The 26,923-nt window shown below is 34.4% G+C and overlaps 1 protein-coding gene and 1 long non-coding RNA gene across 10 annotated transcripts in view; one reads left to right on the forward strand and one right to left on the reverse strand.

Moving 5' to 3' along the window:
* The window catches only part of LOC147834386 (uncharacterized), a 310,219-nt gene that overhangs the window by 189,866 nt on the left and 93,430 nt on the right, over nucleotides 1–26,923 (reverse strand). For 3 of the 6 annotated variants that reach the window (XR_015503845.2, XR_015503844.2, XR_015503846.2), the window contains exon 4: nucleotides 17,885–18,029. This is a non-coding gene — a long non-coding RNA (uncharacterized LOC147834386). Of the gene's footprint in view, nucleotides 1–11,494; nucleotides 12,819–14,504; nucleotides 14,943–14,993; nucleotides 16,252–17,193; nucleotides 18,030–26,923 lie in introns of those variants that run through there. The other 3 variants (XR_015503847.2, XR_015503842.2, XR_015503843.2) reach the window with 3 other exon arrangements.
* The window catches only part of prkg1b (protein kinase cGMP-dependent 1b), a 263,744-nt gene that overhangs the window by 181,031 nt on the left and 55,790 nt on the right, over nucleotides 1–26,923 (forward strand). For all 4 annotated transcript variants that reach the window (XR_015503247.1, XM_087274556.1, NM_001441604.1 and 1 more), the window contains 2 exon segments: nucleotides 18,094–18,171; nucleotides 21,152–21,246. Coding sequence is in view for 3 of the 4 variants with exons in the window: in XM_087274556.1 (XP_087130682.1) it covers nucleotides 18,094–18,171; nucleotides 21,152–21,246 (173 nt within the window). In the remaining variant the exon portion in view is untranslated.

Here is a 26,923-nt window from a genome sequence, read left to right on the forward strand (position 1 = left end):
GATGAAGCACCACTGTTTCAAATTTCATAGCAATGTTTCATGAACCACAGATCCTCATATTAAAATTATTTCCTAAGGATGGTGTGATTTTATATGTGCAGTAATAAATTATCTAAAATATTTTACAATAAAAAGCTTTTTCAATAAACTAATATCTCTAAAACTTACTTGCAAACTTTTCCATAAGAAAAAAAAAATCAGCATTTTAGCATTTTAGAAAGCACAGTGCTTTCTTTTTTACCATACATATTTTGGGAACAAAGACTGATGAGATCAATTCCTCACAGTCATGTTTAAAAGGCAGAACGGATGGCCACGATCATGCCCTGAAACTGTGGCTAAAGTGACTAATGAGACGTCTTCATGCTGGTCTCTGCTGGTCTCCTGCTGCGGTTTACTGCCCTGGCTAAAACGCCATGAAAACAGGGTTTTGATCTGCTCTCTCTGCATCTCCATCATTTCTCTCTCTCGCTGGGTTTTTCATCTCTTTGGGAATCTGTCACCATATGCATCCGTCTGTTAGACATAACAGCTGTTTCAGTTCCACATGGATGATTATTAGCATCTTCTGAAGTAAATGTAACCACAAATGTCATTGCCAAATCTGTCGATAATAGCATTAGTTCTGTACGTCTAAATGTATTTCATGCTTTAGTGTTTGGTTTGAATTATTTTAGAGCCTCAATTTAAAATAATAATAATTCCTTACATTCATATAGCACTTTTCTGGACACTCAAAGCGCTTTACACATTTTTGAAGGGAATCTCCTCATCCATCACCAGTGTGCAGCATCCACCTGGATGAAGCAACGGCAGCCATATTGCGCCAGACCGCACACCAGCTAATGGGTAGAGAGGAGACAAAGTGAGCCAATTATAATATGTTGATGGTTGGGAAACCATGATAGACAGGAAAATTGGCCAGGATGTCAGGATAAAACCCTTACTCTTTTTCAAAGTAGATCCTAGGATTTTTAATGCCCAGAAAGAGTAAAGACCTCGGTTTAATGTCGCATACGGAAGACGGCACTCACTGAGCAGCATAGAGTCCTCATCAATATACTGGGGCGTTAAGACCCACGAAGAGCGCAGGTTGAGTGACCCCTGCTGGTCTCCCTAACTCCACTTCCAACAGCAACCAATGTGATCTCCCATCCAAGTTCTGACAAGATGCAGTCCCTCTTAGCTTCAGTGGGTGACCATGTGAGAGCTGCAGAGAGCTAGCTGCCGGCGTCTACCCAAAAATGTTCAAATTGTTTATATTAGTAGCTCTCAAACTGTGGTACGCGTATACAGCATACCTTCTAGGTGATACACAGTCTTATTTCTAGTGGTACACAGAGGAATCGCAGATTAATTAAAGTAAAAAAAACACACTTTTAACCCTTTTTGAACACACTTTTAACCCTTTAACACACAAAATAATACAGATGTGATCAATAAATTGGTTTTAATAGGCTAAACCTTTTATTTTATTTCCACATGTCTAATGTTTGTTATGTATTTATTTAATTTCCTCTCTATCATTGTAACAGTTGTTGGGGGGCGTGTCCCATATTTTTATATTCCAATGTCGACAGGTATAGTATAATCACTGGCTTTTCTGACACACAAAGCCTACTCTAACGAGCAGTAAACAGATCTAATTTCTGTAAATATGTAAATCTAATTAATATATTTAACATACAAGTTCATGATCAAAGGTTTAAAACTGATCAACAAGAGCTTATATCAATATGATGACATATTTATGAGGTCAAAGGAACATTTCCAGGTTTTGATGAATATACTACTTTATAATAATACTTTACATTTAAACACAGCGGTTTTCACGTCATCTCAAACTTCACTTTCTCCTCGCATCATAACCAATCAAATGCTCTCTAGTATCTGACAGGCACCGCCCACTTCAAGACACTTCTCATTTGCTTTTAATTTTGATGTGCTTTAGCGGAGCGGTAATATAACAAAATGCTATTGGCTGTTTTTAAAATAGGGGAGGAGCTATCCTATGTCCCACCCTCTTATGCAATAAAAATGCATATTTCAAAGCACTTCATAGGACCTTTAATTACCTCCAGAATTGTCAAGAGCGTCTGTGCTCTTATGCCTTCAAACACCACCACACATTCAATGTGTGTTGGCATCATTTTCTGAGGTGCAAGCAATTCATTAAATAAAAAAAAAAAAGATTCAAGCAACTTCTCCTACCACAGCAAATCCCATTTTTATTTTTGATATTTGGTCAATTCTTCTTTATTTCTATAGCACTTTTACAATGTAGATTGCATCAAAGCAACCTAACATAGAAGAAGTTCTAGTCAATTGTAGTAAATTAGTCAATTTTGTTCTCTTTGACTCATTGGATGGAAACGTTGCTGTATTCGCTTATCTTTCATGCGATATTCCATTTTTGCGCTTTAATTAAATTCACATCTTTGGATGGAAACATAGCTATTGTTCCGCTGAGCATTTTTAAAGCACCAGCTGGATGTATTTTATTATTTTTGCAGTCATGTCAGATCAGATGCGGCAACCAAACCACTCTTATCAATAGCTGACAGCACAGAATGATAGACCAGTTGCTCCCAACGGAGGCATTAATCAGAAATCTGACATTTTTGGGACAAAAACATGACAATTTTCCAACTTCTTTCTTTCTTTCTTTGGTAGTTTGATTAAACAGGCCAATTTTGCTGCTGACCACCCATTTTTGAGTTTTAAGAGAAACAATTTAGAACTTTTCAGATTTATTCATTTGACTTAGTACAGTACACTTGACTATGACAGTAGATTAAATGAATCACTGCAGCATAAACAAAGACTTTCTATTAAATATTTTTCATAAATACCATGTTAACTACATCTATGTTGACTTTTGTGTAAGGATTTAAATCTTACCAGTAACTGTAACCAATCAGAATACTATAAATGCTTAGTAATCCTAATAGACTGTTTAAAGATAGCTGTCAATTAGACTTCAAATAATGTCTTACAAAAATCATTCATTTTTCGACTTATTTCTGTATTTATCAGAGGTCACCGCAGCAGAATGAACCACCAACTATTCCAGCATATGTTTTACACAGCGAATGCCTTTCCAACAACAACTCATAACTGGGAAACACCCATACACATTCATTCACACTATTACACTACGGCCAATTTAGTTCATCCAATTCACCTACAGTGCATGTCTTTGGACTGAGGGGGAAAACGGAGCACCCCGAGGGAACCCAAGAAAACACGGGGAGAACATGCAAACTCCACACAGGAATGCCAGGACTCCACCAGCGACCTTCTTGCTGTGAGGCAACAGTGCTAACCACTGAGCCACTGTGCCACCCTCTGTCTCACAAATTCTGTTATAGAAATATTTATTACACATTACAGTCTAGAGCTGCAATGTTTTGATAGTGTTGATGATTGCTTTTGCTATTTTACTTATGATTATTAGTAATTATTCGCATATTTCTTTTAGACAAATGCATTTCTGAAAACAGCACATTGCAGACAAATAGTAGTAGGATTAAAAAATGCCTTCCTTTAGCCCCTGAAAACATTTGACAGACCTTCAGAATCAACTAAACCTTCCACTGGTAATACCTTTAAATAAATATTTATTTAGGCCTATTTAATTACTCATTTATTATTCGTGTACAATAATTTAGACAATAAATGAGATGAAATATAATCAACAACAAAAATGTAAATGAAAACTGTAAATAAAAACGTAAACGAAAAAGCTTATTTACTGACTGTCTTAGTCCTATCACTTTAAAATAACAAACACTGTACATCTCTCTCTATATTGAGGCTAAATCACTGCTTTATTTATTTATTTAGCTCTACTTATTTGTATGTATGTTTGTACTTTCATTTTAGTTGTATTTTATTTCTTTAATTTTACTTTCCAAAATGAATTCTCATTTCACTTAAGTTTACATTGATAATAAAACTTAAGTTTTTAATGATTAATGGAGGAATTATAATGATTTGTTTCATTATTTCATCTTCATTTAAAAGAGTATTTACAGCTACTGTATATTTCTGTTCGTTTGCATCCTGTCCCTTTGTGCCCCTGGCGACATATTCGCAAATTATACGGTTATAGCGGTTATATCTAAAAAAAAACGCTCTTCCTCCTTCAGTACTTCACACTGAAGTCCGAAATTTCCGTATGTTTTTTTTTTCATATTCATATGTGCAAAATTCATCACATAAACAAAACTGCTTCATGATTATCCCCAAATACAAAGTTTATTTCAGGAAATCAGTGAAATTTTGATACATGCTTGTGATACTTCACACATTCATGCATGTAAAAAATCCTGAACAGATTGGCAGTACCATGGACTATGTAATAGATGACGGCGGTGTTGAGGTTTCGAAGCAATGGAATGAAAGCAGACCTGCTTTCTATCATAATATGGGCTGTACGTTAAATGTATAGACACACACACACACACACACACACACACACACACACACACACACACACACACACACACACACACACACACACACACACACCAAGCAGCAGCAAGGCAGCGATGCATCAGTCACTAGCTATGTTTCCATCCAGAAACGCCAATTAAGTTGACTAGTATAGCATAAAAGACATGAGAATAAAGCAGTGTTTCCGTCCAACGAGTCAAAGCGAACAAAATCGTCCCTTCCTGACTAACTGGCACCAAATATTAACAGTACAAATTTAATTTGCAGCAGTAGGAGAAGCTGCGTGAGTGTTTTCTTCATTTAATAAATCACTTGTGTCTCAGAAGACAATCCAGAATCGCAGTTAATGCGCAGTGGCGTTTGAAGGCGTGAGACGCGAAGCACAGACGCACTTGATTCTGGAGGTCATTAAACATATAATAACACTAATACTGAAATGGTTAAGGCATTTTAGAATGACCAAAACAGATGTTTTACAGTGTGCTCAGCCAGCTGGTTTATCCATTCTTATCATCACATGACCTTTTTAAATGCGCATACTGGAATTTGTTCAGTAAAAGTGTTTCCATCAAAGTTTATGTGCATCTTATTGAATAAAAAGTTTATCCTACTCAGTTATGCGCAAGTTTTTTCATGTGCTTTTTTAAAATTGATGTGCATCTTCAACTGTTTTTTTTTTTTTTTTAATCCAAAATGCGCATAAAAATAGGTGGATGGACATGTAGCTACTAAATTCAGTCATGCGTTCTCAACTGTTTTCGAGATTCTGACTTTATTTTATTCACTGTGCATTCTGTATTTAGCTTTTTGCTTGTACGCTGGTTCTGAACTGTCAAAACACCTCTTAAAGTACTTCTTCGGATGCAAAAATTGGGAAAAATCTAACCTGGTTAGAATTTTTTTTAGTAATGGACGAAAGTTTTGAAGGCAGTGTGTCAATATGACATAACATGAGGACAAATTTACGTACGAAAATTACAGACTGAAATTTGGGATTCATTGAGTAACAACCTTAATGCCACAAAATGTCCATGAACTATATTAAAATACATATATAGAAACATTTACTTTTAAAATTAACAAGCTTCCAGCCTTGGTGAGTATTAGACACTTATTTTATAAACAAAAAAGTTAATCATTACTGATTTCAACTGTTAGTGTACGCTAAAAGAAATGTGTAGCTAAAGCAGTAATCCAGCCACAGTATTAGCCATTATCTCCACATCCAGACCTTCTGATCCAACTGAGTGGGATGTACTGCACTGCCGACTTTCTTGGCACTTTCAATGCTGTTTCCAACTCTGCAAGCTGAAGCAAACTTTTGCTATGATATATTTTGCAGTCGAGTGTGGAGACGGTCAGCAGCACACAGAAAACACTCAGCATGATGTTCCAGTTTACAGTTCTACGGCTCTTTAATTGATGACTTTCATGAAACCCATTTGAAGTAGGAAATTACAGCAAATAGCTTTTCATTTTTTAAAAATGAAACCAAATGGTCGCTTGATGATAATGTCCTCCAGGGGAACACGAGGACAAAGACGCGAGGTGAAAGGAAATTGAGTTTCTGTTTTCTGTCTGCATTCTCTTTAAATGTTTGATAATGACCTTTGCTTGAAAAGTTCACTCTTTCAACATCATAATATTTAAGATAATGTTCAAGGCCCTAAAACTGAAAAAGATTGTTTTGAAAGTATATATTTGTGGTCATAGCAATTAGTTTCTTCAATATGAAGATACACTACAATATTACTGATTTTTTCTTTTTTTGTTTGCCAGTATCACTCACGATTTATACACTTTTAGGGTTTTTTTTTAAATAGATTTGTATTTTTACATTTATTTATATTTATGTTTTATGATTTTTGTTCAGTTTCTTATATTGATGGTTTTGTAGGGCTGGGCAATTAACCAAAAAGTAATTGAAATCGACAGTCAGAAGCTATAATCTACAAGTGTCAAACTTGGTTCCTGGAGGGCTTCAACTCTGCAGAGTTTAGTTCCAACCTTAATTAAACACACCTGATCAAACTAATTGAGTTCTTCAGGCTGTTTTAAACTTACAGGTAAGTGTGTTGAACAAGAGTGCTTATTAATTCTGAAAATAAATAAATAAATAAATAAATATATATATATTTTTTCTTGCTAATTATTATTATATTTCAATGACTGTTTTTAAAATTGACTTTGACATTTTTGCATTCAGATATAAAATTTAATAGGTTACAGACTATTTTGAGGGATGTAAACAAAAACAATGGTCGCAACGTTTTTCCTGTTTTACATTTTTAATTTCTATACAGAGAATCTAAGAGCCACATATTGATAAATAATGTTATGACAGCTGTTTTATTGAAAGCAGGAAATGTTCATGGGTCAATGACATGGCCACATTGAAATGGTCTATAGAGGCCTATAGATTTAATATTTTTGTTTATGAAAATAACATTGATTCTAATGCTGGAAGTATTTAAAACTTTAATATAATTTGTTTTTTTTTTTAAATAGTATTTTTTTTTCTGCAGCATATTGATTAAACCTTTTTTCTCAGCAGCTTCTTAAAATAATTTTACAGCCCTTAAAGTACCAGGCACATCTCAGAGACCTAATTAAAGAACTTTCAACATTTTAAAGCAGTGTTTTAGGGATCATTGACAGCACTGTGGGAAAGCTGGAAAACACACACAATGAAAAACCTTCCCAGCGAATTCGCTGCAATAATTCTATTCACAGAAAAACGAAACTGAAGCCATAGCATATAAACCAGGAAATTTATAAAGTCTGAAAAGCTTTCCTGAAGACTCAAAATAAAAATTCATTTTCTTAGGGAAATTAGTCTGAAACCTTAAAAACAGACAGCTGATGCAATCCATGGCATATGCTTTTGTCATTTATATTACTTCAGCTTGTATATTTTTAACAGTGCTGTATGATGGTTCTGACTCTAAAGCATAAAAATACCGTAATACGTTTGCAGAGATCAAGGAATCGGGACTTCTTCTGAAAAACAATGCTATTCTACTTTGAAAAGTGGGTTCCTATTGTTTTGGTTTATGTGATCCTGCTTAATGCCAATTGACCCACTACGCAATCAGAGCTGTCAGTTTTCTGAAAAGACTTTGTATTTCAGCCATAAAGAAAGACAACTATTATACGTTAATGTATATAATACACAAACTAATCTTTCAATTGCCAGATTTACACACATCATATTAAATATGGCACACAAACCCTTTTTCCACAAAAATTATGTTTGCCATTTGTTCAAACTAATTATTTAAAATGAGCTGAAACTACCAAATTTTTGATATTTTAGGGGGGACAACTAAATTGTTGTTTTATGTTTAATCCACTTAAATGTGTAATAACTAATCAGTTAACTTAATTCCTTTACATATCGATTGTGTGGAACCCAGCATTTTTTACAGTGCATTTTGTTGAATATTTTGCATACGGTTTTCATTTTATGCAATTATATTTAAATTACTTTATCAACATTGTAGACATATGAATTTATGATTTAAATAGACCTAATATAATATAAATTAAGTATATAATAAAGTGTGAGATGTGTTTGAGAGATGCAGACAGCTAAAAGCCCATTGTCAATTGCAGGTCTTAATCCGGCAACACATGTTTAAGAGTATTAGGGCGTACTCACACTGTTGCCTTGAACCAGGCAAAGAAATGGAGTTTACTTTCAGTTTCTCCATAACAGTGAAACAGGGGCTTCTGCTGTAAGTGTCAGTGAAAGACTGTCCAGCAAACACACACGCAGTGAATTTCAAACGCAGTTTTAAATTCTCGTAATCACCTCCCTCACCAAAGTAAGCTACCGTGACATCGCGCATACGAGATAAATGACATCAGTACATAATAACCGGTTATGATTATTACTGAAGCAATACCAAATTGTCCACGTCTGCATAGCAGTGCACCAAAGAAACAATTAATTTTGTCACCCCTAATTTTTAGGCAAGGAATGGTACTTTTACTTAAGTATGAGTTATTTTCAGTACTCTTTCCACCAAAAAGAGTGGAAATTAAAATCAACATTCATGCTTGTTAACATTGAATAATGCATCGTGAGTTAACATGAACTAACAGTAAACAACTGTATTTCCAATACTAATGTTAACAAGTACCGTAATAAATGTATTGTTCATTGTTTATTTATGTTTGTACATACAGTTGAAATTCAGAAGTATTAACCCCCCTTAGAATGTTTTTTTTTTCTTCTTTTTTTAATATTTCCCAAATGATGTTTAACAGAGCAAGGAAATTTTCACAGTATGTCTGATAATATTTTGTTCTTCTGGAGAAAGTATTATTTGTTTTATTTCGGCTAGAATAAAAAGCAGTTTTTAACTTTTTAAAAGTTATTTTAAGGACAAAATTATTAGCGCCTTTAAGCAATTTCTTTCCGATTGTCTAAAGAACAAACCATCGTTATACAATAACTTGCCTAATTACCCTAACCTGCCTAGTTAGCCTAATTAACCTAGTTAAGCCTTTAAATGTCACTTTAAGCTGACTACTAGTATCTTAAAAAATATCTAGTAAAATATCATTTACTGTCATCATGGCAAAGATAATAATAATAATATATTTTATTTAAAACGCACTTTTTTAAAACCCAAGGCGCTTACAAGAAAGTAAATACAACAAAAAATAAAGAAAAATACAATAAAAAACACAATAAGAATAAAAGATATCACAAATTAAAAACAGACCTAAAAAGATGAGTTTTAAGTAGCTTTTTAAAAGTGTCCAATGAACCGGTATTCCTAATGTTAGTGGGAAGAGCATTCCACAGTTTGGGAGCACGGAAAGAGAATGCACTGCCTCCCATGGTGCTGAATTTCCAGCGAGGCTGAAACAGCGTAAATAAGTTATTAGAAATGAGTTGTTATTATTATTATTAGAAATGAGCTGAAAAAAATCTTCTCTCCCTTAAACAGGCTAATAATTCAGGGTAGCTAATAATTCTGACTTCAACTGTACATTAACTGGCATTAACTGATGCAACCTTATTGTAAAGTGTCACCCAAATCTTACAAATCATCGTATCCTAACAAACTTTCAATTGTTGTAATTGAAGAGCGGGGTTATTCTACCAAATATTGATTTCTTAACTGAAAAATATAAATAGGCGGCACCTAATGCACACTATAATCCCAAACCGAGATCCACCAATCATAAAAGCTCCTGTTACCATGGTGATGAGAATTGCTTTAAAGGAGCTCAGCAATGACCACACATTCCCAGTGATTTAATCAAGACTCTCTGCACTCTGGTTTAGAAATCTTTATGGATGATTTTTTTTAAATGCTTACGAAGAAAATGAATGGGAAAAGCACTTCTGAAACCAGGGCTGCTTAAAAAGTGGACGGTCTCTATTGAACTCTGTTACCCTTGTGTCTATGGCATCTCGCTATGTCTGGGCTTTATCCCAGACATACTTGAGAAGTGATGGAGTTGGCAGGATTTCCCATACTGCACTGCTCTACTTGAAGCAACATGGGTCAGGAAGTCAGATTTTTCCATCAGATCTGTTTGGCCCTTATGGTAGTAATAAAAGAATTTGGGGCAAAGGGTGGGAAGAGGGGACGATGTACTTTAAATGGTAGATCAGTAGGGATTATGTAACAGTAAATATCTCATACTTTTATTACACTGTTGTTTCCATTGTGCGAGTGGCATGGAAAACTCTCTATCATTTTTATTTTTATGTCTGAATTTTTGGCACTCAAATACGGTCAAGAAAAAGATGATATACACAGCGACATACAGCTGATATATTACTTCCAGTTTATCCATTGCACAAAGTACAAGGTCATTTGAGTGCAGTCAATTTGCACTATTAGGGCCCTATCATACACACGGCGCAATAAGGCTCAAGAAGTGTTTGGTGCAATTTGTTGCTATTTTTAGACCAGTGCAAAACTAATTTTCATATTTTGCACAACGTTTTTTAAATAGCAAATCCATTTTGTGCTACTGTGCACTCATGGGTGTGCTGGTCGATAAAGAATAATAATACTGCGCACCATTGACCAAGTAAAAGCTGGTCTAAAGTCCAGCGCAGAGCGTGTTAGTTATGAGCGTATGCAGGCTCAAACGTTTAATACACACAGGATGTACAGCAATACACAAATATCTTTACATATGAAAAAATAAAGGATTAAAGTGTTACAAAAATTATTATTTACTACATAAATATATAAACCTCCATGCCTCATCTCGGGGGGCTTTTTTCAATTCATGACAATTTACATTTTTATTATAATGTCATTATCATTATTAGCAGTATTACTTATTATCTGCACATTTATATTTGTTTTAATAAAAAACAAGTTTAGATTTGTCCACCTGTCTGGTTTGGAGACGTACAGTATGCATCAATATATGGGACATAAGAATAGGACGTGTGTTTGGATATAGCTTCGTTTTTTTTTACCACACTTTGTTATTATTGTTCATTTATTAATTTGCTGGAAATTAGAACTGAATTTAGAAATAGTTTTGAAACAAATCTTTGCACTTAACAAACAAAATTAAATACGTATAGCTACTGGATGTCATCAGTGAAGTGAGTTTCCACCGTTTCCTTACAGTTTGAAAGTAAAGGAGTAAAGAGTAAAAGTAAAGAGAAAGTAAAGAGGCCGAATCGAGGAGGCTCATACTTTATCCTTGCACAGATGGTTTGCTTAAATGTTTAACTGCTAGTAAAGCGTTTATTTTTTCCACTTAAAGTCCCACAAATAAATAGCAAATGCACTATGGCGTGACACAACTTAGTATAAAAGGGAAAAATATCTGTGGTTGTTTTGTGTGGCCGAGCCTTTGACACACTCAGGCATTCTTCCATAGAGTATATGCAGTCAAAACTGAAGCTTTTTCATGCTGTACATATTGAAGAGGTAGTTTAATCTGCTATGAAATTACTACCAATAATAGCGATAATTATTATTATTCTGTCCCAACCAATTGTATTGTCCCAATAGCGTAAGAACAGCAGACACTACAACTAACAGAGAGTTTGTACATTCACATTTACTTTAATAACTCCAATTCAATTAGCAGTACAATTTATAATCTATTAAATGAGACCAGTTACAACAAAATACAAGTGGTATAAAACCGATTATAATCAAAACGACCCTTGAAAATTTACTCAAATAGAGCTTTAGTGAAAATAGAGCCCTTACGAACATATATTTCAATGTGTAAATGAACCTCAGAATTAAAACACATGCATTTTACCCTCGGCCGTACATTGGGAGACATTAAAAAGTAAAACTAATCTGAATGCAGTACTTTAAATGTCGACTAGGTGGGGGTTTTACCACAAGTCGCTAGATGCGACTGCACAACAATTGATAGTTCAACAATAATTTAATTTTTGGTGGTCCAAATCTTGTAATATTTTTGACATCAGTTGCAGGCCGAAGAAAGAAGGAGGGCTGGCCGGCAGTTTGAGACCCCTGATATACAGGGTTTTTCTCACTGAGAATTCCAAGGTGGCAACCTCTATCAAATGTTGTACCTTCAAATTTTGCCAAAAAATCAGGCAGGCAATCAAAGTTACCGACAGACACCGAGTGATGCTCAAACACTGCTCATGTATTTAATCACATTGTTAGCCTTTCTAAATAAGATAATGTTTTACTTGATAAGATAACAAGAATGCAAAACGTGTTTGTTTCAAGTAGCAAAGATTTCATTATCGTGATACCACCTCCGCCTCATTTTGACCCTGTTAAACATATTGTGTTGCTGCTTTGTGATAGGCTGATATGATATTTTCATTAACAAGCTGTTATGTATAGCCAAAAAAGCAGGTCAATTTAAAAACAAGAATGTTGCATATTCAAAATATCTTTTACAGAGTTAATTATATTCACTTTCATTATGCCGTTATGTAAGAGTTTCAGATTTCTGCTTTTAAACCCTCCGGATTACCTGGCCCTGTGACCTTCCATAGTAAACACATTACTATAAATGTGTTTTTCATTTGTGCTTAAAAAAAATGCTGCATGAGTCAGAATTATTTTCAGCAAACCAGAAATTCCGTAGGTGGTATTTAACAATACCTTCTTATAGTGCAAACGAGAGTGAGATTCAGTCCTGAAGCTCAACATTATTACTTTCTCCAGGTGAGATCAGGAATAACCCAATGACCTGGACAATGCTTCAGGAGCCGCTGATTCATTCTGTAGCTGTATTTTGTAGAAACCGAGAATCAGCTTTAAATCAGATCTTTCAGGGCTTTTTAATGTTTCAGGGCTTCGGGAATTAGACTTGATCTTTGAAATCATGAGTAATGTGTTGGCTCTTGAAGTCCAGGTCATTGAGCTCTGAAAAATAACCCAGACGACCTCTTAAATGCTGTTGTCAGGAAAAGCACAGCCCAAAGAAAGCAATTTATAATAACAGACGCATTGCAATATGGTTGGGGAAACTAATCGCAAATGCCCTTGACAAATGCAATGAATTTCGATTATTATTTATTCCATCAAGTCAGTTAAATGTGTTGGATCTCACGTTAGGCTTCTTAATTCAAACTTAATGTTTTTTGCTTGCATTCATGTGGCAGTAGCAAGCAGCCATATTCAAGCTTTTTTCTAATGTATGCTCTTAATAATAATTAATACATGTTTTTATTAAATCTCTTAATGTATTTGAAATATATTTGATAAATGTAATCTCTATATTTTTAGACAACATAAAATCACTGTGTTAAAAGATGAATACATAACTGTCAACACTGGGATGTGAAAATGAGGGATAATAGGGGCATAATTCCCAAATTACTACATATGTTCATCTGGAACTCTTTCTTTGTAAATAAACAGTTAAAGTCAGTAATTTGTTTTATCATTATTTCCAAAGGATAGAATAAATAGTATACTTTAGAAAAAGCTGCAAATAAATTAGTAAACAGTTTAGCCTATTAGAAATAATAGCTATTTTATAGAAATAGAATCAAGGTATCAAATCTCATTAACCTTTTCTTCACTGTATAATTTAAACATTCTGATTAAAAAAGCAATTAATGAATCTCTCATTTAGATTTTTGGTTTGATTGCATTAAATAACAGAGGTGTCACTTTGAAAATGTACACTTCTAACATTATAATGAAAGCATTCGATTGCTTTCCTAACTTTTCATGCTCAATTAGGACTAAGGGCCCTATCATACACCCGGCGCAAGGCGCAGCGCAACTGTTGTTTGCTAGTTTTAGCTTGGCGCAAGAGTCGTTTTGACGTTTTGCACAACACTGTTTAAATAGCAAATGCATTTGCGCTCATATGTGCACCCATAGGAGTTCTGGTCTAAAAAAGGAGGCGTGTTAAGGCGCATTGCTGGCGTGTTGCTATTTTGAGGAACTATTGATAGAACGCACAATAGACCAGATCAAAGCTTGCGTAAAGTCCAGGGTAGTGCGCGTTAGATGTGTGCCTCGCCTAAACTTTGCTTTATACACACAGGATGTACAGCAATAAGCAAATAACTTTACAAAAGAAAATTAAATAAAGCATTAAAATATTACAAAGAATATTATTTTCTAGCATACATAAATATAAAAACCAACGCCTCCATGCCTTCTTCATCTCGGGGGGCTTTTTAGTTTATTCATGACAACTTGCTTTTGTATATAGTTATTATTAGTCTTAGTATTATTTATTATATGTATATTTATATTTGTTTTATTAAAAACAAGCTTAGATTTGCCCATCTGTCAGGTTTTGGAACATATGGGGCACAGTATGTGTATTTGGATATAACTCAGTTTTTTGAGCACACTTCGTTATTATTGTTCATTTATTCGTTTGCTGTAAATTAGAACTTAATTTAGAAATAGTTTTGAAAACAAATCCTTGCACTTAACAAATGAAATTAATTATGTATAGGCTAATGGATGTCTGTGCGTACAACACGTTTCCTCATCCACAAGAGTGAAAGTGAAAGTAAAGAATGAGGAGGCTCATCTCTCTGTAAATAGCAAATGCGCTATAGCGTATACGCAACTGACTCTTAAAGGGAATGGGAGATGAGATTCTGATTGTTTTATTCTTAAAACACACCTATAACTCATTAAGAGAATAAGCTCAACCCTGTTAGACCATGCGCCACGGCGCAAAGTAGATTTTTATGTCCTTAAAATAGCAAAAGTGGATTCAGACACACCCTTAATGCTTTTTCGACTTAGCGCATGGATCGTCAAAATAGAGCCCTAAATTAGTTGTGTTTGAAAGAAAACCAACAAAACCAGTATCTTTAGATGTTGTTATTATTATTACGTGTATATGTCTGTTCAAACATGCACCCTATACCAAGAGTGTCCACCTTCGCTCCTGTTTAACTTGCATGTACAAAATCCATTTGGGAAACATCGTCTTTTTATCGCTATGGAATGTGTCAGCTGACAGTCTGCTACATGACTGTTTTGAGGATTGCATAGCAGGGGCAACAGCACCTGTAAGGGAAAGGAAGGGAATCCCTCTGTTTTTATATTTATTTCAAAGTATTTTCATGCCTAAATAAAACAAAAGCACAGAACAGATTTACATTTAAGAGCAAGAGGCGTCCCCTGTCGGTTTGGTCGTATGGGTTGGGTATAGGCTCGTCTCTTTAATGTTTATTTACCACCCTTCAGAGAAAGATTGAAAATATAGGAGAAATCCGGTAATGATAGCTGGATAGAACTGTAAAATACGGGACAATCGGGACAAATGGGAGGGTTGACGTATGTGAATATTTGATAAAATAACCGTGGTTTTACGTCACAACAAATAAAATATAATCATTCTTAGAATTCTGTTTTTCTAAATGTACTTTTCCCCCAAAATCTTTGAAAAAAAAATAAATCAGTGATTTTTCAAGTGACTTCCATATCTACGGTATATGAATGTGTGTACCTATAAATAAGCACAATCTTTGAAAACAAACATTTGTTATTAATTAATTTGTAGGACTACGTGAATTATGCATTTGTTGAGTATAGTTATTGAATATACTGATTTAATTTATTCAAAACTAGCTATTTTATTTTAGACTTCCAGTAGTTTCCAAACAGTCATTTTTTGTAGGTAATTACAATAATTATAGATTTTTGTAAGCACAAAATTATTTTCAAACTGTTGGCCTGTACTGAAAGCACTTGACCTGGCAGAAAACTGACCGTTAAAAAAGACCTTGTGTTATGAATTGCATAAAACAAAAAAGCAAAAAAGATTTTCACATTTTATGAAGAAAATGTAAGTAGTGCTTGTCAAAAAAATACAACAGGCATTCTGTGTGGTTGCCAGGACACTGCTATGCAGTTGCTATGTTGTTCTGAGGGGTTTCAACATGTTTTTTTTTTTTTTTTTTTTTTGGTGGTTATTTGTTGGTACAAGTCAATAGACAACATCAACAAGCCTCTACGATATTCTCCGCTCTAAACTGGTGTTCAAGTACTTAGAAAAGTAACAGCAAACCTCTCATTATTAACACACAAGTATCTTTCATAGCTGAAGTGCAGGCAGATCTTGATAAACAAGCCAGTTCATTTAATTCCTATAGGAATTTAAACTTTGAATGCAATTAAGAATACAAAAGTAATGAATACATTGTGTTTCCTTCTTGAGCATCAAGAGTGTTTGAATCTTTTTTAATAGTTGAGTTTGAGTCTCTCAAGTGTGAAAAGGTGATCACAAAATCAATGTCACAGTTGGAAAGAGTTTAAATATGCAAAAGATGATAAAAAAAAAATGAAGAATCTGCTGGATTATTCTAAAGTGTAACTCAGTGGCGTAGCGCAAAATGCGGAGGCCCCCCAGCAGGGATCGCTGACGGGGCCCCCTGATGAAGTTTGGGGGGGGGATGGATCCGTCATACGTCAATTTGCATATCACTGACGTCATCACGTTCTACCGTTTCTGTTTGTTTAACAGCCTATGGTTAATAAAGGGGTATTTATAATTGCACTACACTTTATAAAAGCATGTTTATTTAACTAAATGTATTGCTGTTTGAATACAGTATGTCATTATAGATGTGTAGTGAATGTGCAGTAATCTCTCATATGTAATAAACTCAGACAAGTTCAGAAACTGTCACTAAAATATCTGTGATTGTAAACAAAAAAAGAATAAACGGTCCAATTAAATTGTTAAAATAAAGGAGAAGTAGATCGGTTTGACTATACAAGGGAAATACCTTCACACTGCCTGTGCTAAATCATTTGTCGTCGGTACGCAGAGGGGTGATCTGCTCTCGGGCTGCAGGTGGGAGAGGCTGCTGTTGAGGACTGACTGGGCCGCCTGTCAGTGCTGTGAGGCGGGGGAGGGGTCGGCGGCATCACACGCAGCTTGTTGAGAAGAGTAGGGACGGTACAGTATGGACAAATGACAGTCTACAAAAAAAAATCTCCAATAACACACAAAAAAGTCGCTAGATTTGTCACTAGGGGGGTCTGAAAAATCGCTAAATCTAATGACAAAGTCGCTAAGTTGGCAACATTGGCGGCAAGCAATCAGAATGAAGTAGTCCACCGCTTGAGAGGTGTTCAGAGAACACAGACCTGTGAACTTTGGTTCCGACCACAGTTTTTCCCAAGAGTTTGATTATTGCGGTTGCCGGATTATCAATTATTGAAAATCGCGACGACGCGGGGCCCCCTAATCACGCCGGGCCCCCCCGCGGTGCGTGCCTTGCGGGCCCGTCTGCTACGCCACTGGTGTAACTGTTAAGAACTAATTTTCATGCACAACCATCTCTAGTGTTCATAGAGAAAAGTCAGAAAAAAGTAAAATATCAAGTGAGCGGCAGTTTTGTAATGTTCTGATAACGTGCCATGTCGTAAAGCACAAATCATCTTAGGCTGGTTTCTTGAACATGACTTTGTACTCAAATGGCCTACACAGTCACCAGTTCTCAATCCAATAGAGCACCTTTGGGAAGTGGTGGAACGGGAGATTCACATCATGGATGTACAGCCAACAAATCTGCAGCAACTGCGTGATGCTATCATCATCGTATATTATGTCATTATAAACCAAAATCTCTGAGGCATACTTCCAGTACCTTGTTGAGTCTATGCCACAAAGGATTAAGGCAGTTCTGAAGGCTAAAGGAGTGCAAAGCGGTACTAGTAAGGAGTACCTAATAAAGTGGCCGGTGAGTGTGTGTTGCGCAGAAATCATAATACAGTGAAACCGTGCTATTTTTATCCAAGGTTATCAAACTGTCAGAATCTTAAACCACTTTCACAGAAATAATAATACAGATGGTTCACCTAAAAAACACCATTAATAGAGTGTGAAACCATGCGTCTGCATTCACGCACTTGTGCAGTTGTATGCTTCTGGACTTAAAATGACTATACTCTAAACACTGATCTTTCATTGGGAGTTTCTGAGAGTTCAGGAGACTTACATTTGCAGTGGTTTGCTGTTAGCGTGGATTACTGCTCTTCTTGTTGTGGTGTTGCAGCCCTGAAGCAGGTTGTTGCGTGATTGAGGCTCCGGCTTCATGATGGCTTGAGGATGATTGTGATGGAGCAACACTGTGAAAACTGCACCTGAAGGAGAAAAGAAAAAAGAAATGACACTTTAGTAATTCTCTCTCTTTATCTCGTTTCTTAGACTCACTACAGTGATGGAGAGTACATTATTAGACAAGGTGCCAGAGGGGACACGTTCTTTATCATTAGCAAAGGAAAGGTAAGATCTTTTCAGCCACAGACACTGAATGACACAGAGGTTACACAAGCAAGACGCTTTTAAAGGAATAATCCACTGCGCAATTAAAACCCTGTCAAAAGTCTATAAGATGTCTTTTTTTTCTAACTACCATAGTAATTTTGACTGTTGATAACTTTACAACTTAATGTCAACTAGCAGTTATAAGTAAAATCATAATAAACTGTTAAAGTCTGTGTGAAATCTACATTTGAAATATTTATTTTGTTGGCTCATGTTATTCCTAAAGTGAATCAATACTCTGTGCAAGGTAATCCACTGAAAAAAAGTTTGTTTTGATAATCTTCAAAGTCTGGCCATTTGCTTCTGTTTTTGCCAATTTGAGGGTTTCCATAGCAACAGTATATCAATAGCATTAACCACGCCCCTATTACCGTTAGTTTGCTATAAGAGAATGATGCTCAAAAGAAAGCCCCACCCCCTACTCAGTAGTCGGTTTCAGTTAAAGGTGCATCAACATGCTGAAATTAAAGTCTCAACAACTTCCAGTTCATGCAGACTTTTTTTTTTGCTAGAAGTTGTACAGCTGGGGCCAGAATTCAGCAAGAATTATTTATATTATTTATTAAATTATCCATTTATTGTATTTTATTAACATCTACCCCAACCCTAAATCCAACCATCACAGTATTGTGAAAAAAAACAGTAATTATACAGAGTATTATTGATATTATTTATTAAATTACCCATCAAATTGTATTTTACTAACATCTATCTCAACTCGATGATATATTGATGTGTGTATCCACAGTGTATGCCATCTAGACTTTACCTATTTTAAAGCCCCAATACACTTCAAAGAAAGTTGTAAACATGTCATGTAGCTCACGTACACCCCGAAACAAACACAACGACGACTGCGGTTGATGATAAGAACGTTTTGGTAAGAAAGAGTTCCAGAACAGACCGATTGCTTAATTGCCACAGACCAATAATAGCTCAAAGGTGTTTAGGAGCCAAAACAAGCTCCCCCAAAATGTTCCCTTTGGTGTGCTGTTTCAAACTGCCAAAAAGCACTTAAACTTTAATATGGATGGATTAAAAAAAGAAAATAAAAAATCATTTCAGTTCATTCTTTAACTTGTTTGAAGTATATTAGGGCCTTTAGGTTGAACTTTAGGGTTTATGGTTAGTAGAAGAAGTCAGTTATATATTATCAATTGAATAGTTACTTCTAGACAATAGAATGTCTATCTGGCTATCAAAATAAAGTTTAAATAGAAATTAGGCAGACGGTTTACTAATACTCTAAATAACATGTAGTTGCAAAGTGGCTTGTTGGCAAGAGATTCTCTAAAATGAAGCATGGAAATTTGTTTATTACCCAATAGTTCATAGTGACCAAACCTTTCAAGCTCAAAAATGGACAGAATTCCAATTCCAAACTAACTTTTCTAGTCATCTCAACTTTAAGTTAAACTTTGTATAACTTAAACAATTTGGTGAAACCTCGTTTACGTATCGTACTAAGTTAGAGAAACATAAAAATATTTGTTGTCTTCACTTTTTGTCATATTGTACATTTTTTTGTGTTTAGTCCAAACCTTTAGAACTTATTCAATAAATGTGTAAAAAAACTGAGGTAAATTCACTGAGCAATTTTCACCTCCAATTTGAAATTGACTTGGATTTTGTATAAGCTGACAGTAATTGCAATTGCATGAGTAAACGTGAACTAATAATCTTCCTCTGCAAGCATGATTTATGTGAGAAGAAATAAAAGTTGTTGCCATTTTTACTGTCAAGAGAGATTCAGCCCTAGCACATTTATTAAATGCCACATTTCTTCAAACTAATGAGTTTAACATTTTGTCAACATGTTTTACTTATATAATAACTTATAGAATTAATTGAGTTATATAATATAATTAAATCACACTGAACAGAGCTAAACTGAACTGAACTGAACTTAAACACTAAAACCTGAACCACACTGTTCCAGTTACTATGACCATTTATGTGAAGCTGCTTTGACACAATCTACATTGTAAAAGCGCTATACAAATAAAGCTGAATTGAATTGAATTGAATTGAATTGAATTAATAAAGATATAATCAGCTTTTGCAGCCTATGATCACTAATTGTGGTTTCAGTATGTATGTGTTCTGTGTATATGTATAATGACGAAGCATGACTTAACATATTTTTTACTTTTTAACTAAGTTAAAGCTAACAAATTTGTAAAGTAGTTAGTTAGTTCATTTATATAACACGTTTTTTTTACAACACAACATTTCCCAAAGTGCTGAACACAATCAATACTAAACAAAGTAAAACCTACATCACATACGTAACAATTAAAACATAAGGCAGACCCCTCAACATTAAAAAAGGCTCAAATGCTACAGAACAAAGATGGGAGTTTCAAAAGTAGCAACTAAGTTTTAACTAATTTAAGTCATTAAATACTTTACATACATTTAATAATCTATGTATGTTCAATGCATTTTGCTTATTTTTAATTTCATTAAATACTTTATATACATTTCATAATCTATGTATGTTCAATACATTTTGCTCATTTAATTTGATATTGACACCAAAATATGATGTCTCATCATTGACTTTGTATTTGAGAGCATTAGTGAATAATAACTATTGTACATAAATTTCAGTCACAGAGAGCTATTCGCTATATAAATAACAAAGACACTTTTAATGATGTTCTTCTGGTGTTTTATTGTCTTTTTGAAGCTTGATAGATGTAGCCACTGTGAAATATTGAAAGGACTTTTTTTATTATTCAGAATCCTCCTTTTAAAATAGTTATCTCAATCCACCTTTCATCCAAATACACACTCCTTGCTATTGCTCTTTCATTAAGTATCATTAGCGTGATAAATGCCTACTTGCAACAAATGTGATTGGTTTATATAATTGATATTTTAGGAACAAATCAGAGCCCTCGAGCATTTAACGATCAATTATCTGTAATTGCAGGTGAATGTGACTCGAGAAGATGCACCCAATGGGACTCCTGTCTATCTGCGTGCATTAGGAAAAGGAGACTGGTTTGGAGAAAAAGCTCTTCAAGGGTAAGAACTTATACTTATACAGAGCTGCAATCGCATCTGGCTGCTGTCCATGTTTACGAAAGCGCCGTTGACATCAATTATGCGCTCAATGGATGGTTTGCTGCAGGGACATGCCTAATGGGCTGTTAACGGAGCAAAATCAAAAGCACATCCAAACAAAGCATCTGTTTTTAGTTGTGTTCAATACTTTCAGAAGGCATTTGTAGCCGGCATCAATCAAAATCCATATTATTTGCTTTTTAATGCATGAGTTCTAGCAAATGCTAAATCATAATCTTTTTAATCGGTCTCTGAAGCAACTTTTCTTGTCCTGCTGAAATCACTGATTTCTCTTTTGAATCATGATAGATTTGTGCATTAAATATTAATATTGACTATAGTCTTTCATGCTTTAATGGATGCTTCATTTCTTGTTGGCCATTTGGGATATATTTAAAATAAGCATTTTTTTTTTTTTATTTCATTTAGTTATTTACTTATATTTTTATAAAATATTTATTTATTTATTTATTTATTTATTACATTTCATTTATTTATTAATTTTATTTTTTATTTATTTATTTGTTACATTTTATTTATTTATTACATTTTATTTATTTTTATTTATTTATTTATTATTTAATTTTATTTATTTATTATTAAATTGTATTCATTTATTTATTTTATTTATCAATTAAATTTTGTTTAATTTTTATTTACTTAAAATAATTAATTAATTATTATTATTATTTTTATTTTATTTTACCATGTTTAGAACTACACTTGTATAACTTTTATTTTACCCTATAATTCTTTTTTTCTTCACTTTTTTTAATGAATAAATGAATTAAAAAATTAAAACCCTTATTCATGACTGAACACCAATATTAAAACATACAAAATTTGAAGATCAGCAAATTAGAATGATTTCTGAAGAGACTCTAAAGTCTTCCCTACTCTTATATCTGAAATGAGCTGCAACTGGCATTTAATTTAGGCTTTTAACCTCATTTGAAATCAGATTATATGAAAATGCCTGTCATTTTTTGAGGCCTTATTTGTGGACTAAGAGAGTAGAGCTAATTTAAACGAAAAATTGACAGCTCGTGTCACAAAAGTCAGACGCACATCAAATCCTCCTCATCTCCCAGAGCTAAACACTTATGGACATTATCATTTGCTCATATTTCCATATTCCTGTACTGTTCTCCTATTGCTGACTCAGTTGATGATTTTAGCTTGAAAGTTATTCAAAGAGATGCTTTTCAGATGTAATGTTCACAGCTTTTACAAGGACTTAACACATGCAGTGGTGACCCCTAGTGGAGATGAGCATTTGTGCATTGATAATGGTGATTGACTGTGACAAACAACAGTCCATTTTATTGTTATTGCTGGACAATTACTCTAATAAATAATGGTAAAAAGGTTGATGTTGCACAGCTGTGTTTGCAATATTGAGCTTGTCATCGACCCTGAAAAAGGGGCAAGCTGCTAATGGACTGAAATAAAGAGCCATTTACACACAAAACATAAGGGTCATGCTTGTAAAATGGCCAGGATTTATTTGAATGATAAAGCAGCAGGATATGTTTGTGCCAAATGATTTATTGGATGGGAGTTTGTGATAAAAACTTTAATAAAGAAGGATTTGCCTTTAAATTTAAATCCTGGCATTTAAAATAATGCTTGGCTTTTTTTGTGGTGTAAAGCACAAAAGAGTGAAATGAAATATTGTTTCTGAGCCACATGATTCGATTATAAGCTGAAAGAGAGAGCTGAGAAACTAATCTCGTCTTCTTGTTGTGTGGTTTTGTGATTGGTTTCTAAATACCTCTTGAATTGCAATGGTTTCAGCGTGTAGTTTGTAAGTCTCAGGGGAAATAAAAAACATTATAGCCTGCACAAAACACATACATCCCTAGCTTCTGCTTAGTGATGTTTGGATGAATGTGTTTTAATTGTTAACATTTTTTCCAAGAAGTTGTGATCGGCAGTCATCCAAACAGTGTTGTTTTGACATTTTTATTTGACATTCTTCAGGAAACAAAACCACAAATGTTTTGGCTCGATTGAGGAAATTATTTACAACTCAAACTTAACAAACTTGGCAATTACTTTACATTTTTTCAGATTTATTTAAATATTTACTTCCCTAAATCCTTTTAATATGTTTGGATAAATATGGGAAAAGCACACTAACATGTGCTGATGCAACTATTAAGATGCTAATTATATATATATATATATATATATATATATATATATATATATATATATATATATATATATATATATATATATATATATATATATATATATATATATATATATATATATATATATATATGGACATAGCCAAAGAAAATAGCCTATTTATTTAATTTCAAAATATGTTATATTTATTTAGCCTACAGTATATTTAGGCTATTACTGTCATGATCACCAGGGAGATCTAACCACCAGATGTCGCTGGAAAACATTCACTCTCATAGAACTACATATCTGCTTGTAAATGGACATACATATTCAGTCATTTTGCCATTTGTTTAGGTTTTAACAGATTATTGATAACTAGGCTAATCCAAAAAGCATTTAACTGAGCTCTGTGCAAAGTTTTGTATGGCCAACAGTCAAAAATGTAATATTAGAGCCATGGCTGTGGCGAGTCGGCATTACTGTGTCTAAAATAAAAACTATTTCTCTTATCAGAAAGCAATAAACAAGCACAGCATTGTATTAGATTTTAGCAAATATAAACAAAACATGAGGAAACACCTCCACTTTCCACGGAAAAGTAGCCGCCCGCCGCATCGAGTTTGCCTTCAGAACTGGCCACTACTGAGAATGAATCTCGGCTGCGCCCTTATGGTAATGCATTTCCTGAGTCAGAGAATTTCCCTGAGTACTGCGGCTAACCGCGTTTAGTCATGGGATTCTGTTCTCTGAGACTTGCATTTCTAAAAGTCCCATCTGCAGTTAAGTAGCATCCAGTGTATAGTATATAGTATGGTATGTGGATGAAGCGTCAAGCGTGAGTGATTTACTCAATGCAAAGACGCAGACATCCTGTGGCATGATTTACGCAACTGAAACAGTGCGAATTAAGCATTTTACATGTTTGACGCACTTAACAAGCCCAAGCTCAAGTTAGAAAATCTGAACTTTAGTGTACATTCGTACTGTGGTAACCTTTCAGGAGCTTGCTGTAGTATGAGCGTGATTATGACGTGTATATAGCGCCTGTTGTTGCTGTCCCGAGGGGAAATCATGCTGCCAACATATGACAACAGCTCATCAAAATAAACTCAGCTCAGTTGGAAGCACCGCTGAAAGCTTCCATCATCCAGGTACAGTTTCTTATGATTCTCAGAGCTGGGTGCACCTCAAAAAGAATCTAGTGCATGGCGCCAAACGAATCTATGCTGTTTATTAGCCTTCCTAAAACACAATGCACAGCTACTCTCTCAATAAAATCCATGTTAGCCATTTAGCAATAAAACTAAAATCACCATGATAAAAGCCCCCCCCCCCCCCACCACTCCCCATGATGAGAACCTGCGTCTATTGTGAATGAGTTTGACGTGCGAATAAAGCAAGTAAACAAAAAAAGTTTTTCATGCGTCTTTTTTACACACGAATAGCACTATAAAAATGATCGTTACCTGATATAGTCATATTTTGACTACCTGATATAGTCATATTTTGACTAAGGCTTCATAATTTATGCTTAAACTATTGTTATTGCGATGATAGTATATGCAATATATATATCACATACTGTACATGTAATAAATTTTATTTATTTTATTCATTGGTTGTTTATCTAAATTTGACCAATCAGATGGGGACGTGCTATCTTTAACTCCGCCCCCCAGTAATTTCTGTACTTCCAATAAAGTGGCGCAAAGGTGAACCCAAAGGTAATATAAATGGCGGGGGTCAAGGCAAGACGGCAAAATGATCAGAGTCAGATTATCTGCTGAGGTTTTCACTTATTAATTGTGTATTACAATAGAAGTACTTAGAATACACAGAATTATCCTGAACCCTTTTGTGATTTGTAACTTTTTATAAAATCGCAATGTTAGTATGCAGGGCGACGCAGTGGTGCAGTAGGTAGTGCTGTCGCCTCACAGTAAGGTCGCTTCGAGCCTTGGCTGGGTCAGTTAGCATTTCTGTGTGGAGTTTGCATGTTCTCTCTGCGTTCGTGTGGGTTTCCTCCGGGTCCAAACACATGCGGTACAGGTAAATTGGGTAGGCTAAATTATCCATAGTGTATGGGTGTGAATGAGTGTGTATGGTTGTTTCCCAGAGATGGAGATGCAGCTGGAAGGGCATCCGCTGCGTTCAACATGTGCTATGTGCTGGATAAGTTGGCAGTTCATTCCGTTGTGACGACCCCGGATTAATAAAGAGATTAAGCCGAAAAGAAAATGAATGAATGTTAGAATGCAATATACCAACATTTAGGAAAAGTCTGGGTATAGTTACAAGATGTGTTGGGGAAAGTTGCTTTAAAAAGTAATGCATTACATAATTGAGTTATTCCCGCCTAAAATAACTATAACTTTAAATGGTACTAAAAACTTTTTATGGAAAGTAATGCGTTATGTTACCTTTCTGACTTGGCTGATGCTTGATCCTTTCTGCCTGTCCCTGCATTCTCAAATTACGTGTGGGATCAAATGTGACTACATTCATTTTAATTCAGCAATTTATTTTTTAAAAGCAAATTAATTAAACTAAAAAGTAACTAAATTATTATTACTTATTTTTTAAAAGTAATGCTTTACTTTACACGGTACTTACAAAATTAACATTAAGTAACTTGAGTTACTTGTAATGCGTCACTCCAAAACTGGTTATAAGGGTATTATTTTTACAAAGTTTTTCATTTATAAAATGTTTAATTGGTCTCTGTAGATATAGTGTTGAATTAATCAATGTATAACTTTTATTGGTAACATTTTACAATGAGGTTGTATTAGCTGATGTTAGTTAATGCATTTACTAACACGGAAAACCAATAAACCATACATTCATTATAGTATTTGTTCACGATAGTTAACCTTAGTTAATTAAAATACAGTTGTTCATTGTTAATTCGTTAACTCTTAGTGCATTAACTAATGCAAATAAGCATGAATTTGTATTGTAATAATAATGTATTGGTAAATGTAGAACTATTATTATTTTTCACAGTTAGTTCATGTTAGTAAATACATTAACTAATGAAATCTTATTGTAAAGTGTGACCACTTAATTAGACACATGATCTGCAATAGCATTTAAGTGAATTTGTATCATTTAATTCATTTCACTTTTCTATATTACAGTGTGTGTTAACCCATTATACCTATTTTTAGGGAAGATATTGAGATTGTAATATTTGTTTAGGTTGTCAGCTACGTATATATTTACAGTTCTTCATTGTGTGATCTATCAATGAATTGTTACTTGACATAGCTGGATGGTTCTGGATGGCTCTTGCTTTGATCTGTTCCCAGTGACAGCCGAGCTGATAAGGAGTTGTAATATGCTGTGTAGTGTATTAGTTTTTGGCCTGAAGAGGTGTTACTCCTACAAATGTGTGTTCTTGATCTTCACGTCTTTGATCTCTGCTTTAATTAGTACGCAGTCTTGCGTTTTTGCTTGGCTCGTTGTTTGTTCAGTTTCTTTCTCTTTTGTTGAGAGC

The sequence above is a fragment of the Danio rerio genome, chromosome 12, assembly GCF_052040795.2.
Source record: "Danio rerio strain M-AB ecotype USA chromosome 12, GRCz13ab, whole genome shotgun sequence".
Taxonomy (NCBI): Eukaryota; Metazoa; Chordata; class Actinopteri; order Cypriniformes; family Danionidae; genus Danio; species Danio rerio.